The 14,202-nt window shown below is 49.5% G+C and overlaps 1 protein-coding gene across 1 annotated transcript in view; it reads left to right on the top strand.

Annotated features, from left to right (window-relative positions):
• Positions 1-10,934: 10,934 nt before the first annotated feature.
• NADK (NAD kinase) overlaps positions 10,935-14,202 on the top strand; it is a 12,303-nt gene continuing 9,035 nt past the window's right edge. The window contains exons 1-2 of the mRNA XM_008050114.2: positions 10,935-11,107; positions 13,684-13,767. Of these exons, the coding sequence (XP_008048305.1) occupies positions 10,935-11,107; positions 13,684-13,767 (257 nt within the window). The remainder of the gene's footprint in view (positions 11,108-13,683; positions 13,768-14,202) is intronic.

The following is a 14,202-nucleotide window of genomic DNA, read 5'->3' as shown; positions in this document are numbered from 1 at the left end:
GTTCACATCTTACACCTCAACAGCACAGTATTAAAACCAGGAAGTTCTCAGCCTGTAATCCTGCGCCTTGGGAGGCTGAGGTGAGTGAATTGCCTGAGCCCGTGGGTTTGAGACCCGCCTGGGCAACTTGGTGAGACCTCATCTCTACAATGAATCAAAAAATTAGCCGGGTGTGGTAGCACACGCCTGTAGTTCCAGCTACTTGGAAGGCTGAGGTGGAAGGATCGCTGGAACCCAGCAGGTCGAGGCTGCGGTGGCCGGGAGCGGCCACTGCACTCCAGTCTGGGCAACAGAGTGTGACTCCAACTCAAAAAATAAAAAAATAAAATAAAACCAGGGAGTTGATGTCAGCTAAAAGCCAGGGGGAAATACTGTTTTTGTTTTTGTTTATTGAGTTGAAGTCTCACTCTGTCGCCCAGGCTTGAGTGCAGTAGCACACTCACGGCCACCCCAGCATCAACCTGCTGGGCTCCGGAAATCTTTCCACCTCAGCCTTCCAAGTAGCCGGAACTACAGGCGCGAGCTACCGTGCCTGGCTAATTTTTTATTTATTGTAGGTGGAGATCTTGCCAAGTTCCCCGGGCTGGTCTCAAACCTGCAGACTCAGGCAATCCACTCACCTTGGCCTCCCAAAGTGCTGAGATTACAGGCTAAGCCACTGAACCCAGCTGGGGAAATACTGTTAACCGAACTGCAGACCTTATTCAGAGTCCACCAGTTTTATGTGTATGTGTGTGGTTCTGTGCAGTGTTACCCCATAAATCGATGTGTGTAATCAGCACCAATCTCAAGCCATAGAACTGAAGCCAGGCATGGTGGTGCAAGCTTGTGATCCCAATTACTCAGGAAGCTGAGGCAAGAGGATCTCTTGAGGCGAGGAGGCTGAGGCTGCAATGAGCTTTGATCATCCCATTGCACCCCAGCCTGGGCAACAGAGCAAGACCTCCTCTCAATTAAGAAAAAAAAAAAACCTAGGCGTGGTAGCTCACATCTGTAATTTCAACACTTTGGGAGGCGGAGGTGAGGGGATTGCCTTAGCCCAGGGGTTCGAGACCAGCTTGGGCAACTTGATGAGACCTCCTCTCTACGATAAATAAGAAAATTATCCAGGCATGTTGGTGTGCACCTGTGGTTCCAGCTACTTGGGAGGCTGAGGCAGAAGGATCGCCTGAGCCCAGTAGCTCAAGGCTATGATGGCTGTGAGCCTGCTACTGCACTCCAACCTGGGCGACAGAGTGAGACTCCAACTCAAAAAAAAAAAAATCTTGGAAGAAAGAGCTGTGCATCACACCAAGGAAGTCCCTTCTGCTACCTCCTTGTGGCCCCCCAGGTCCCCTGGCAAACACTCACCTGCTCATCTTTCCATGGTTTGTCGTGTAAGACTGCTGGAGAGATGGAATAGTGTCACCATTGGAAATCCACTCTTCTCTTTCGGCAGAATTTCCCCTGAAACCCACCCTCACTTTCCAGTGTCAGTCATTCGTTCCCTTTTATGTAGAGTAATATTTTGTTGTGTAGACGTCCCATAGCTTAACCAGTCACTGGGTGGAAGACGTGTGGGCTCTTTGCACTTTGGCGCTGTTGCAAATAAATCTGTGAACATTCACATACAGGTTTTAGATGAACATAAGTTTTTATTTCTCTGGGCTAAATGTCCAAGTGCAGTTGCTGGGTTACGTACTTAGTTTTCGTCAGAAACTGCCCAGCTGTTTGCCAGCGTGAGTACACCATCTTAAATCCCACTGCAGTGTGGGAACGATCAGTTTCTCCACAGCCTCTGCAGCTGTAAGTTTTGCTGATGTTTTTTATTTTAGCCATTTGTTAGGTCTGACTTGTGGCTTTAATCTGCATGTCCCAATGAATGATGCTGAACATCTTGTCTTAAACCTGTTTGCCATTCACATGTCATCTTCGGTCTGTTCATTTATTTTGCCCATTTTCTTTTTAATTTTCCCTTTTGCCTTTTAGAGACAGGGTCTCCTGTTGCCCAGGCTGGAGTGTGGTAGCACAATCATAGCTCACTGGGAATACAGGCACACACTACCATGTCTGGCTAATTTTTAAATTTTTTATGGAGATGGAGTCTCATGCTATTGTCCAGGCTGGTCTCTTAACTCCTGGCCTCAAGCGATCCTCCCACCTCAGCCTCGGAAAGTGCTGGGACTACAGACAGACGTGAGCCACTGTGCCAGCCCCTTTTGTCCATCTTCTAATTGGAAGATGATGGTGATTATTATTATTATTTTTTTCCTGCTGACTTTTGACTTTTAAATATGAAAGGAGGACAAAAAAAATGGAATTTATTTATAAAAATTGTGTATCTGTGCTTACATGTTTAAACTTCAGCCACCTTCAGAGTCCTCTCCATTGGATGCTACACACCTATTGAAATGCTTTTGAACTGCTCAAAACAGTTTTTGAACTTGTCCATTTTGATGCCTTTTAGTGCTTCTGCCTTTTTTGTTTCACCTCTTCCATATTGGCAAAACATTTCTCTTGGAGGACTTTTTTCATCCAGGGGGGAAAAAAGTCACTGGGGGGTAAGACCCAGTAAATAGGGAGGGTGGGACACCGGGTTCATGCTGGTTTTGGTCAAGGCTGCTGAACACTCAGTGTGGTGTGGGCAGGTGCACTCGTAAATCACCCGTCGTGAAGTGAGCAAATTCATTGAAAGGTTCTCCAAAAACATGCACTGAAGCCGAGCGCAGCCTCTCCCACCAGCTCTAACTGTTGCACGAATGCTGGTGGGTTCCTCGAACGCTCACCTCGCAGGGGAAGGCTATACTGTCAGGGGCCGCCCATTAAAAGGTAATTCTGGTTTTTCGTGGTCCCCCTGTATTCTTTCCTGGATACGTGGCTCACAAATGTTGTCTCCCAGCTTATAGCTTGTCTTTTTGTCCCCTCAGTGAGGTCTTCTACAGGTCAAAAGTTTGTCATTTTAATGAAGTCCAGTTTATCTTTTCTTTTTTTTTTTTGGAATCAGAATCTCACTCTGTCGCCCACGCTCACAGTTACCACAGCCTCTATCTGCTGGGCTCAGGCGATCCTTCTGTCTCAGCCTTCCAAGCAGCTGGAACCACAGGCACGTGCCACCATACCCAGCTAATTTTTCTTGACTTATTGTAGAAACAAGGTCTTGCCTTATTGCCCAGGCTGGTCTTGAACCCGTGGGCTCAGGCAGTCCTCTCACCTCAACCTCCCAAAGTGCTGGGATTATAGGTGTGAGCCACCGTGCCCTTTGTGTGTGTGTGTGTGTGTGTGTGTGTGTGTGTGTGTGTGTGTACATACATACATACATACATACATACATATATGTATGTACGTGTATATATACACATATATGTGTGTATATATACATATATGTGTATGTATATATATAGGTTGCTCTTTTTATGTCATGTCTAAAAAGTTTGTCCTAGGTCCTGAAGATTTTCTCCTATATGTTCTCATAAAAATTTGCTTGTTTTCACCTTACATTTACCATAGTCCATTTGGGTCCATTTTGAATTAATTTTTGTTTATGGTATGAGGTTGAGGTTGAGGTTCTTTTTTGTTTCTTGCCTATGAACGTCTAATTGCTTCGGTACCATTTGTTGGAAAGACTACCCCCTCCGCTGAGCTGCTTTTGTGCCTTTCCCAGAAAATCAGTTGGGCCTCTGTGAGTGGGCCAATTTCTGGGTTTTCTGTTCTGTCCCATTGATCTTGAGTCTGTCTTTTGCCGAACACTAGGAGCCTTGGTGATGGGCAGCAACCCTCATGGTGGAGGGAGCTGCTTGTCTCCCTTCAGTCTTTTAACAAATTGCTTAGCTGTTCTAGATTCTGCTCCTTCCGTGTGCACTTTAGAATAAGTGTGTCTGTGTCTCTAAAAGTCTTTCTTCAGTGTTGATGGAAGCTGCATTCAACCAGTAGGTCAGCTGTGGGAGATTTGACATCTTCACTGTGTCAATTCTTCCAGTCTGTGAACATGGTATGTCTCTCCACTTATTTGGCTTTTCCTTGATTTCGTCCACCAGAGTTTTGTTATTTTCAGCATAGAAGTCCTGTATGTGTTTTGGTAGATTTACATCTAAGCATTTCTAAGTGCTTGTAAGTGATAGTGTATTTTTTAAAAGACGGAGGGGTGCCCCTGCTGTGTTGCCTAGGCTGGTCTTGAACTCCTGGCTTGAAGCAATCCTCCCACCTCAGCCTCCTGAGCAGCTGAGATTACAAGTGGAAGCCACTGTACCTGATGATGCCATATTTTCAATTTCAGTCTTCATCTTTGTGCCTTGTTGTGCTGACTGGGACCTCCAGCACTGTATTGGGTAGTAATGGTAAGAACAGGCGTCTTTGGCTTGTTCCAGTCATAGAGGGACAACATTTGTTTTTATCATTAAGCATGATGCCAATTGTGGATTTTTATAGATGCTCTTTATCAAGTTGAGGAATCTCCTGCTATTCCTGGTTGCTTAGAATCTTATAAATGGTGTTGGATTTTGTCGAATATTTTTTGTGCATCAGTTGATATGATCGGGGGATTTTCTTTCTTTCTTTTTTGGAGTTGGAGTCATTGGAGTCTCACTCTGTCGCCCAGGCTGGAGTGCAGTGGCACGCTCCTGGCCACTGCAGCCTCGACCTGCTGGGCTCCGGCGATCCTTCCGCCTCAGCCTTCCAAGTAGCCAGAACTATAGGCAAGCACCACCACACCTGGCTAATTTTTTGATTGATTGATTGATTGATTTTTTTGAGTTGGAGTCTCACTCTGTCGCCCAGGCTGGAGTGCAGTGGCACGCTCCCGGCCACTGCAGCCTCGACCTGCTAGGCTCCGGCGATCCTTCCACCTCAGCCTTCCAAGTAACCAGAACTATAGACACGCACCACCACACCCGGCTAATTTTTTGATTGATTGATTGATTGATTTTTTTTGAGTTGGAGTCTCATTCTGTCGCCCAGGCTGGAGTGCAGTGGCCGCTCCCGGCCACCACAGCCTCGACCTGCTGGGCTCCAGCGATCCTTTCGCCTCAGCCTTCCAAGTAGCTGGAACTACAGGTGTGCGCTACCATGCCCAGCTAATTTTTTGATTTATTGTAGAGATGAGGCCTTGCCAAGTTGCCCAGGTGGGTCTCAAACCTGCGGGCTCAGGCAGTTCACTCACCTCGGCCTCCCAAAGCACGGTATTACAGGCTGAGCCACCGAACCCAACTGGATTTTCTTTCTTTACTCTGTTGATACAAAGTAGGTTACAGTGATTGAGCCTGTCTTTCATTCCTGGAGTAAACCTCATTTGATGGTTACTGTGCCCTTTGTAAGCATTGTACATTACATGGGTATTAAAGAGACTTTGGAGAGCGCACAGTATTACCCTAAAACTTAGTGCAGTATTATTCTTAAACTGCACGTAGAAACTGAGACTGTGTCACCTATACACTTAGCTATAGAGTAAGTTAGACTCTATACTTTCCCAAGAGCAACTTGGGGAGTTGTTGGACAATGGCATTGATCTCATTATTGAGGAACTCTGTGCCTCTGTTGTGTGCTGAGCGGAGGTGGCAGTTCTTGTGTGACAGTGAACTCACCTATTTAGCATAGGACTATAAGTGAAAGCTGAGAGGCTTGAGCCCAACACAACTGCAGTCATACTTGGAAATGAGCACATATGATGTTCCTAAGTTTGTTTTTACTTCAGTAGAGAGCAATTGATTATCTTTTTTATTTTTTATTTGCTTTTTATTTTAATTTCTTGAGTCGGGGTCTCCCTCTGTCACCCAGGCTGGAGTGCAGTGGCACAGTCATGGCTCACTGCAGCCTCAACCTCCTGGGTTCAGGCGATTCTCCCATCTCAGCTTCCCAAGTGCCTGAGACTACAGGCGTGTGCTACTACACCCAGCTAATTTTTTTATAGAGATGAGGTCTCACTGTGTTGCACAGGCTGGGCTCAAGCCATCCTTGATCAAGTGATTCTCCCATCTCAGCCTCCAGAAGTGCTGGGATTACAGGTGTGAGCCACCATGCCCAGCTCTAATGGTTTCTTTGAAAAGTTACACAGTTTTGATTCTAACATTTAGATTTATAATCCATTTTGAGTTAATCTTTATGTATGGCATGATGAATCACTGGGCTTCATTCTTTTAGATATCCAGTTGTTCCAGAACTATTTGGTGAAAAGATTATCATTTTTCCTAGTTGAATGACCTCAGCTCCTCTAAAAAATGTGCTGGCTACATGTGTGTGGAGTCTGTTACTGAGTTCTCTGTTCTGTTTCCTTGCCACCATGCTAGCTGGTTCCTGTAGTTTTACAAGTCATGATGTTGGGTAGTGTTTACTCTCTATGTTTGTTCTTTTAAAAAAGCTTTTAGATATTCTTTTAGTTTATATTTTCATAGGAATTTCATTGTCAGCTTGTCATTTCCAGTAGAAAAGGCTGGATTTTGTTTGTTGGGTTGAGCAGAATTTGTATTTCTACTCAAATTTCAATTTAGGGAGAACTGAGATCTTAATATTGAGTTCTTAATTCATGAACATGGTATGTCTCTCTCTCTCTCTCTCTCTCTCTCTCTCTCTCTCTCTCTTTTTTTTTTTTTTTTTTTGAGTTAGAGTCTCACTGTGTAGCTCAAGCTGGAGTTCAGTGGCACACTTATGGCCACCGCAACCTTGACCTGCTGGGCTCAGGTGATCCTTCCTCCTCAGCCTTCCAAGTAGCTGGAACCACAGGCATGTGCCACCACACCTGGCTGATTTTTTAAAATTTATTGTAGATTCGAGGTTTTGCCAGGTTGCCTGGGCTGGTCTCCAACCCATGGGCTCAGGAAATCCTCTTGCCATCACCTCCCAAAGTGTTGAGATGACAGGTGTGAGCCACTGTGCCTGGCTTGGTTTACTTTCATTTCTGTCAGCAGGGTTTTGTTCTTTGCCCATGAACATGTACAGATCTTACAGATCTTACTCTTCTTTTGTCAACTACATCCCTACATGGTCTACATTATTAGTGCTATTGTATGATATTTTAAAACCTCGGTTTCTTACTGTTCATTGCTAGTCTGTAGAAATACAGTTGATATTTGTATATAGAAATTGAGGTTATTTTTTAATAGACTCTTCATGCTTGTCTAGATAGACGATCACGTCATCTACAAGCACATGTCACTTGTTCTTTCTCTGTCTTAGGTCTTTTGTTTCTGTTTCTTGCCTTGTTGCACTGGCCATGGCCTCCAGGACAGTACTGAAGAGGAGTGGTTATCCCAGACATGTTTTTGCAAGTTCTAGTTTTCTTTTCTTTTTTTTTTTTTTTTGATTTGGAGTCTCACTCTGTCGCCCAGACTGGAGTGCAGTGGCCGCTCCCGGCCACCGCAGCCTCGACCTGCTGGGCTCCGGCGATCCTTCCGCCTCAGCCTTCCGAGTAGCTGGAACTACAGGTGCGCGCTACCACTCCCGGCTGATTTTTGATTTATTGTAGAGATGAGGTCTCGCCAAGTTGCCCAGGCGGGTCTCGAACCCGCGGACTCAGACAATCCACTCACCTCAGCCTCCCAAAGCACGGGATTATAGGCTGAGCCACCTAGCCTGGCTAGGTTCTCGTTTTCAATGAATTTTTAAAACATGGGTAGATAAAACATTGGTGTGTCTTGAGCTAGGTGAATATCGACTCACTAGGGCAGTGCTGTCCCTCTGCACTGACCATCAGAGTCACTGGGGACGCTTCCAAGTACCTGCCTGGCCACACCCCCAGGTTCTGGCCCTTGGTCTAGGTGGGACACAAGAATTTCTGCTGGTTCTTTGGTTTTCCAGTGGAGGTACACAACTTGGTAGGAATCAGCATTTTTGAAGCCCTTGTGAGTATACCAGGATGAGAGCCTCAGTTGCTGGCGTTCAAGGCCGTCCTTTACTGGGGTGCAGAGTCCCTGGGCTTCTTCCTAAGCCTCCCTCTGCCCTCCTTACCTCCTCCCACCGGTCTTAGTAGTATTGTCTGGGCTACCGTAGCTAAGTCCCACAGGCGGGGGCATCACCACCACTGTGTGTGTCCTCACCATTCTGGAGGCTGCGCATCCAGGTCAAGGCCCCACTATCAGGCTCCTGGTGAGCCTCCTTCTCACTGCGAAGGCCACCCTCCCTGTGTCCTTGACAGCCTTACTTCTGTGCACTTGGGGTGGGGACAGGTGGGGAGAGAGGCTTCTAGTGTCTTCTTATACAGGCACTAATTCTTTCCTTTTTTTTTTTTGAGTCTCACTCTGTTGCCAAGGCTGGAGTGCAGTGACACAATCATGGCTCACTGCAACCTCAACCTCCTGGGTTCAAGCAATCCTCCTACCTCAGCCTTCTGAGTGTAGGACTACAGGTGCATGCCACCACACCCTGCTAATTTTTTTATATTTTTGCGGAATTGGGTTCTTGCTATGTTCCCAAGGCTGGTATCAAACTTCTGGGTTCAAGCGGTCCTCCTGCCGCCCTCCCAAAGTGCTGGAATTGCAGGCTTGAGCCATCGGGCCTGGCTGAGGACATGATTTCTGTCATATCATGGACTCAGGCTTATGACTTCATTTACCATAATTGCTTCCCTAGGACACCGTCTTCAAATCTAGCCTCCCTGGGGATCAGGGCTCTCACATGTGAGTTGGGGACACTCACGTTCCATCTATAGGGGATCAGGCTCCCACACATGAGCTGGGGGGACACTCACCTTCTGTCTGTAATGCCACTTTCGAATGCCAGCCTCGGCCTGTTCTCAGCTTACTGAGACCTTTCCTTTTCGAAGAAGCATGTTGGCCTCTTCATTCATGCTGTAGCCTGTGTCATGGCGATTGTCTCATCTCCTCAGCTTGTTGATGGAGTGAGTTGCATGGAGCCCATGGGGTCGTGGCCTGTGATCCATGCTGGGCTGTTTGCTACTGGTCGAGGGGATCTTTTGTGTCCATACTCCTAGGTGAGCCACCCATGGTCTGGTGTATGTTCCTGGCTGGGACTGGTCCCAAGGTGGCCAGCGGCCTGGCCTGGGTTAGTCGTGTCATAGTGTCTGCTCTGTTTGTGTCTTGACCCGCTAGTGACTGAATGAGAGCATTCCGTGACCCGCGTCTTCTAACTCACTCACAGCATTCTTCAGCCCATTCGTCTAAATGGGTTTATTTCTTTTTTTTTTTTTTTTGAGTTGGAGTCTCACTCTGTTGCCCAGACTGGAGTGCAGTGGCCGCTCCCGGCCACCGCAGCCTCGACCTGCTGGGCTCCGGCGATCCTTCCGCCTCAGCCTTCCGAGTAGCCGGAATTATAGGCATGCGCTACCACGCCCGGCTGATTTTTTGATTTATTGTAGAGATGAGGTCTCGCTGCCCAGGCGGGTCTCGAACCCGCAGGCTCAGGCAATCCACTCACCTCAGCCTCCCAAAGGCGCGGGATTACAGGCTGAGCCACCGAGCCCGGCTTGGGTTTATTTCTTATAGCTTTTCTCCAAACCCTGCTCTTGTTTCATTTTTTGATGCACCAGTTTTGCCTCTGCTGCTTTTCTGAAGCTTGTTTTTTTTCTGTTTCTAGCTTTAGTGAGTGCTTAGGTCATTCCTTTTTGTTCTCAGGAATTTCTTTTTCTTTTTCTTTTTTTTTGAGTTGGAGTCTCACGCGCCCAGACTGGAGTGCAGTGGCCACGCCCGGCCACCGCAGCCTCGACCTTCTGGGCTGCGGCGATCCTTCCACCTCAGCCTTCCAAGTTGCTGGAACTACAGGCGCATGCTACCATGCCCGGCTAATTTTTTTGATTTGTTGTAGAGATGAGGTCTCGCCTCCCCAGGCAGGTCTCGAACCCGTGGGCTCAGGCAATCCACTCACCTCAGGCGTGGGATTACAGGCTGAGCCACAGAGCCCAGCTTGTTCTCAGGAATTTCAGTAGGGGTTTTTTGTTTTTGTTTTTAAGTTGGAGTCTCACTCTGTTGCCCAGGCTGGAGTGCAGTGGCATGCTCACAGCCACTGCCTCAGCCTTCCAAGTACAGGTGTGCATCAACACACCCGGCTAATTTTTCTTGATTTATTATAGAGAAGAGGGTTCACCAAGTTGCCCAGGCTGGTCTCGAACTCATGGGCTCAGACAATCCTCTCACCTCAGCCTCCCAAAGTGCTGGGATTATAAGCATGAGCCACCACACCCAGCCTCAGCAGGGTTTTGATGGTGTTGAACAGACTTTGCCTCACGCTTACACTGTTCTTGTGTGTGGATGTTGCACGTGTTGGGTTTGCCGTTTGTTGTGTCCCTGAGTCAAGGGAATGCTCTGCAGCTTTCAGGGTGGGAGGCCATTCTCTGTTTCTCCTCTCCTCTTCATGGCTGACCGTTGTCACAGAACAGGGCTCCACAGCACCACTTTTTGGAACTTCAAGTTTTCTTTGAGGTTTAATGCAGATCAGTTTGGTCAGTGTTTCACTGACACTGAGTTTAAAACGTAGACTCTGTGCGCAGGGTGTGGAGTTGCTGGATATCTGCTGTGTTATTTTACTAGTTACATTTATTCTGCTTGTTGTGTTTATTCAGTGCTCTGGGCCGAGAGGGGCTTGAGGTCGCACACAGTGCTTCTCCCTGGTTCACGGGCCATGCTGACTGGGGAGGCTTTCCGCTCTGATCCTGACGGGCCACGAGGGCTGCTTCCAGGGTGCCAGTCTCCTCCTGAGGTGACACCTCCCCTGGCTTGTGACAGAAATGCCATGGCGTGGCTCTAGTGTGCTTTCTTGTCCTTGGGCCGTCAGCTCTTCCAGATTCACCCAAAAACCGTGAGTCAGTCCCTGGGTCCTTAGTACCTTGGAGGCAGAAGCAGACCATCTCAGAGGACTCTGGGAAGCTGGACGGCAGGCTTGTTTCCCTGGATGAGTGGCGTGTGGGTGTGTCTGCTATGGTCATCTTGTATGTTCACTCCCTGACGTCTTCTGTTTTTCTAGATTGCGGCATCTGCATTTTTTCTGACTGAAGTGCTCATTTGCTGACTGCGGAAATGGAGCCAGAAAGAATGGGCCTGAATAAGGAGGGGAGCCCGGATGCAGCCGTGATCCGCTGCTCGGCCTGTCACGGGGATGAGGCCCGGCGCTACGGCCACCCGCTCCGGGGCCGCGCCAAGTCCCGCAGCCTGTCCGCCTCGCCCGCGTCGGGAAGCACCAAAGAGTTCAGGTGAGCGGAGGCCTCCTTCCCTCTGGTGTCATGAGATGATTTATGTAAACGGCTACAGAGAACTCTTCTAGGTAACCAGTGTGTGTGCATACTGACTGGTGGGGTCTCTGTCCAGAGGGCGTGGCCGGGTTGTCACCCATGTGGAGCCGTGTCCCGAGAGGGGCAAGCATGGTTCATGGACACTTGCCTGCTGCATATTCCCAGGTGGCACATGCCAGGTACAGGACCACAGCGTATTTTAATTTTTTATATGTATTTTTTAATGCAGAGACAAGGTCTCTCGCTGTGTTGCCCAGGCTGGTCTCAGACTTCTTGCCTCGAGCAGTCCTCCTGCCTCATCCTCCCAAAGTGCTGGGATGACACGTGTGAGCCACCATGCCTGGCCCGCAGTGCATTTTTACCTTTCTGTGTCAATGCAGAACTACCTGGTTAGCGCCCTCCCTGACTTTTGATGTCATACTGAAGTAAAACACATTTGCTCTGCAGATGTCGCCCGGGGTGTGAGGGGTGCTGCTGACTTTGACAGGTCAGGGCTGGCCAGTCCACATGGGGATGCGGGGCTGCAGAGGCATGCGCGTGGCCTCAGGGCAGGCCCAGCCTGGTCACCCTGTCCCACAGTGTTGGGCAAGTGTCCCCGTGACCACAGTGAGTGCTCTTGCACAAGGACACTTGGGAAACCACGTCCAAAGTGCATGTGAACGTGGCCTGCCCAACAGAGTTGCAATGGCACCTGGGGACATTGCTCTTATGACTGGCGACAGGGGATGTGGTGAGTGTCAGGTGAATGCTTGCCATGGGCCGGTGCTTCCTCTGACATGGGGCCAGGAAGGCGCAAGCGGACCTTCTGGTGAGGAGTGGTCTAGCAAGCATGCAGCCTCACTAGGCGAGGAGCCCAGGAGTCCAGCCAGCAGGTGGCAAGGAAAGCGACCGTGGTGGTGTCTGTGTGGAGTGGCTGAGTCGGTGGCGCCTGCCTTCGCACTGATGTGGCTGCACCCTGAACAGAGCGGCTTCTCTTGCCAGGGGTCGCTCCTGAGTGTGCAGTGTGGGTGCCTTGCGGCAGGCTCTTCACGGAGCTGCGTGGTGTTGTGTGGCGTGGGCTCTGCATAGCACACCTCTGCCACGCCCTGACTCGACTGTGGCGGGAGGCAGGGGAGGGCAGTGCCGACAGGCATCCTGGCGAGAGCTGGTTCTGAGCCGTCCTTGTGGTTCCTAGTGTGATCTTGTGGTATGTAATACGCTTTACGGTTTGGTTTGGTTTTGTTTCTAAGTCAGAGTCTCACTCTGCCACCCAGGCTGGAGTGCAGTGGCACGCCACCGCAGCCTTGACCTGCTGGGTTCAGGCAATCCTTCTGCCTCAGCCTTCCAAATCGCTGGAACCACAGGCATGAGCCACCAGCCCTGCTAATTTTTTTTTTTTTTTAAATTGTAGAGCCAAGGTCTCGCCCAATTGCCCAGGCTGTTCTTGAGCTCCTGGGCTCAGGCAATCCTCTTGCCTGTGCCTCCTACAGTGCTGGGATTACAGGCATGTGCCACCACGCCTAGCTAGTTTTTTGATTTATGGTAGAGGCTAGGTCTCGCCATGTTGTCCAGGCTGGTCTCGAACCTCTGGGCTCAGGCGGTTTTCTTGCCTCCTCCTCCCACAGTGCTGGGATGACAGGAGTGAGCCACCGCACCCGGCTACAGCTTTGCAGTTTTAAAAAACTGTGTGAACACATCTTGCACATGCTTAGTTCCACAAGGCTGCAGGATATGGCCCATGGCACTGGTGCCCACTCCTGGGTCAGTTATGGGACAGTTTCCAGTGGCTGCCTGATGCTCTTGGGGTTCCATCCCCACAAGGCACTGGGCCATGGACAGTGGGCCCGTGCTGGGCTGGCTGTGGCACCTCCAACTGTGAGAAGGGACTGAGCCTCTCAGAGGCTCCCAGGTGCGGCTGGCACCTCCCAGGGAGCAGCATCCTCGAGCACGGGAAGGATCAGCCCACTGCAGGGGGGCGCTGGGCCCCAGGAAGGGCAGGAATCTGACTTCCTCCCCAGGACAGGACATACACTGGCCACAGCTGCCCACTTGGATGACTCACTTGTGACTGCATTAACTTTAAGTTAATGGAAAGTTGGGCTGTTCACCCAGTGTCTTTTCTGTTGACACATATGACTCAGAGTAAGTATTTTTGATAGAATTTTAATCTAGGTTTTGTAGAGATGCTTTCTGAGGTCTCGATTCCCAAGTACCGACCCAGTGCCTAGTTTTGAGAGACTTGTGGAGAGATGCTGATGAATTCAGATTCCCAGACCTGGCCCCAAGGTTGCATTTCCTGTCCTGGGTATGCCTCTCCCTGATGTGGGGGATGAGTCCAAGGGGTATTTCCCAATGATCCTCTGCATCTCGTTGCTGTCCTTGGGCAGTGTGTGGCACTCTGCACAGTGCTGTGGGCCAGGGCGAAACCCTCTGAAACTGTTGTGTGGATGCCAGGCAAATGGGGTTGATATCATTGGAACTGCGTCCATATCTGTCACCGCGCGCACACCTTTCAGTACTGGTGGCTCTGACAGCCCCCGTGTGCCCTTTCCCCACAGGAGGACACGCTCTCTGCATGGGCCATGCCCGGTGACTACTTTTGGACCAAAGGCCTGTGTGCTTCAGAACCCCAAGACCATCATGTAAGTGTGGGGGCCATGGGGGCTAGGGATCCGTGGGTGGGTATTTGTGCCCCAGGATTGCCGTGTCACAGAAGATTCCAACACTCGAGTAAGAAGTTCGTGTTTCAAGTCATTTCCTCAAAAAGCCATGTGATGTCTTCACTGAACCCCAAGCTCAGGCCTCTGAGTGGGGACGCACCAGCCGTGGCTTCTCCTGCGACTTTAAGAAAGCGCCTGGTGGAGGAGCTGGGGTCGTGCCACAGTCCGTGGCATGGGCCCGTCCACATTGTATGGCCAGTGACATGGATTGTTTAGAGCTGAGTTTTGCTTCTAAGAGTGAAGACGCCGGGGGGGCCAGCTGCCCCCTTCCCTTCACTTGGGTGGGAGGGTCACATAGGTTTCTCCATTGGTTAGTCCCAAAGTAACATGGATTGGCTTTTTTTTTTTTTTTTTTTT

Source organism: Carlito syrichta, unplaced genomic scaffold (genome assembly GCF_000164805.1).
Source record: "Carlito syrichta isolate Samal-C Ts95f unplaced genomic scaffold, Tarsius_syrichta-2.0.1 Scaffold142976, whole genome shotgun sequence".
Classification (NCBI taxonomy): domain Eukaryota; kingdom Metazoa; phylum Chordata; class Mammalia; order Primates; family Tarsiidae; genus Carlito; species Carlito syrichta.
This window is presented reverse-complemented; position numbering and strand designations above follow the sequence as displayed.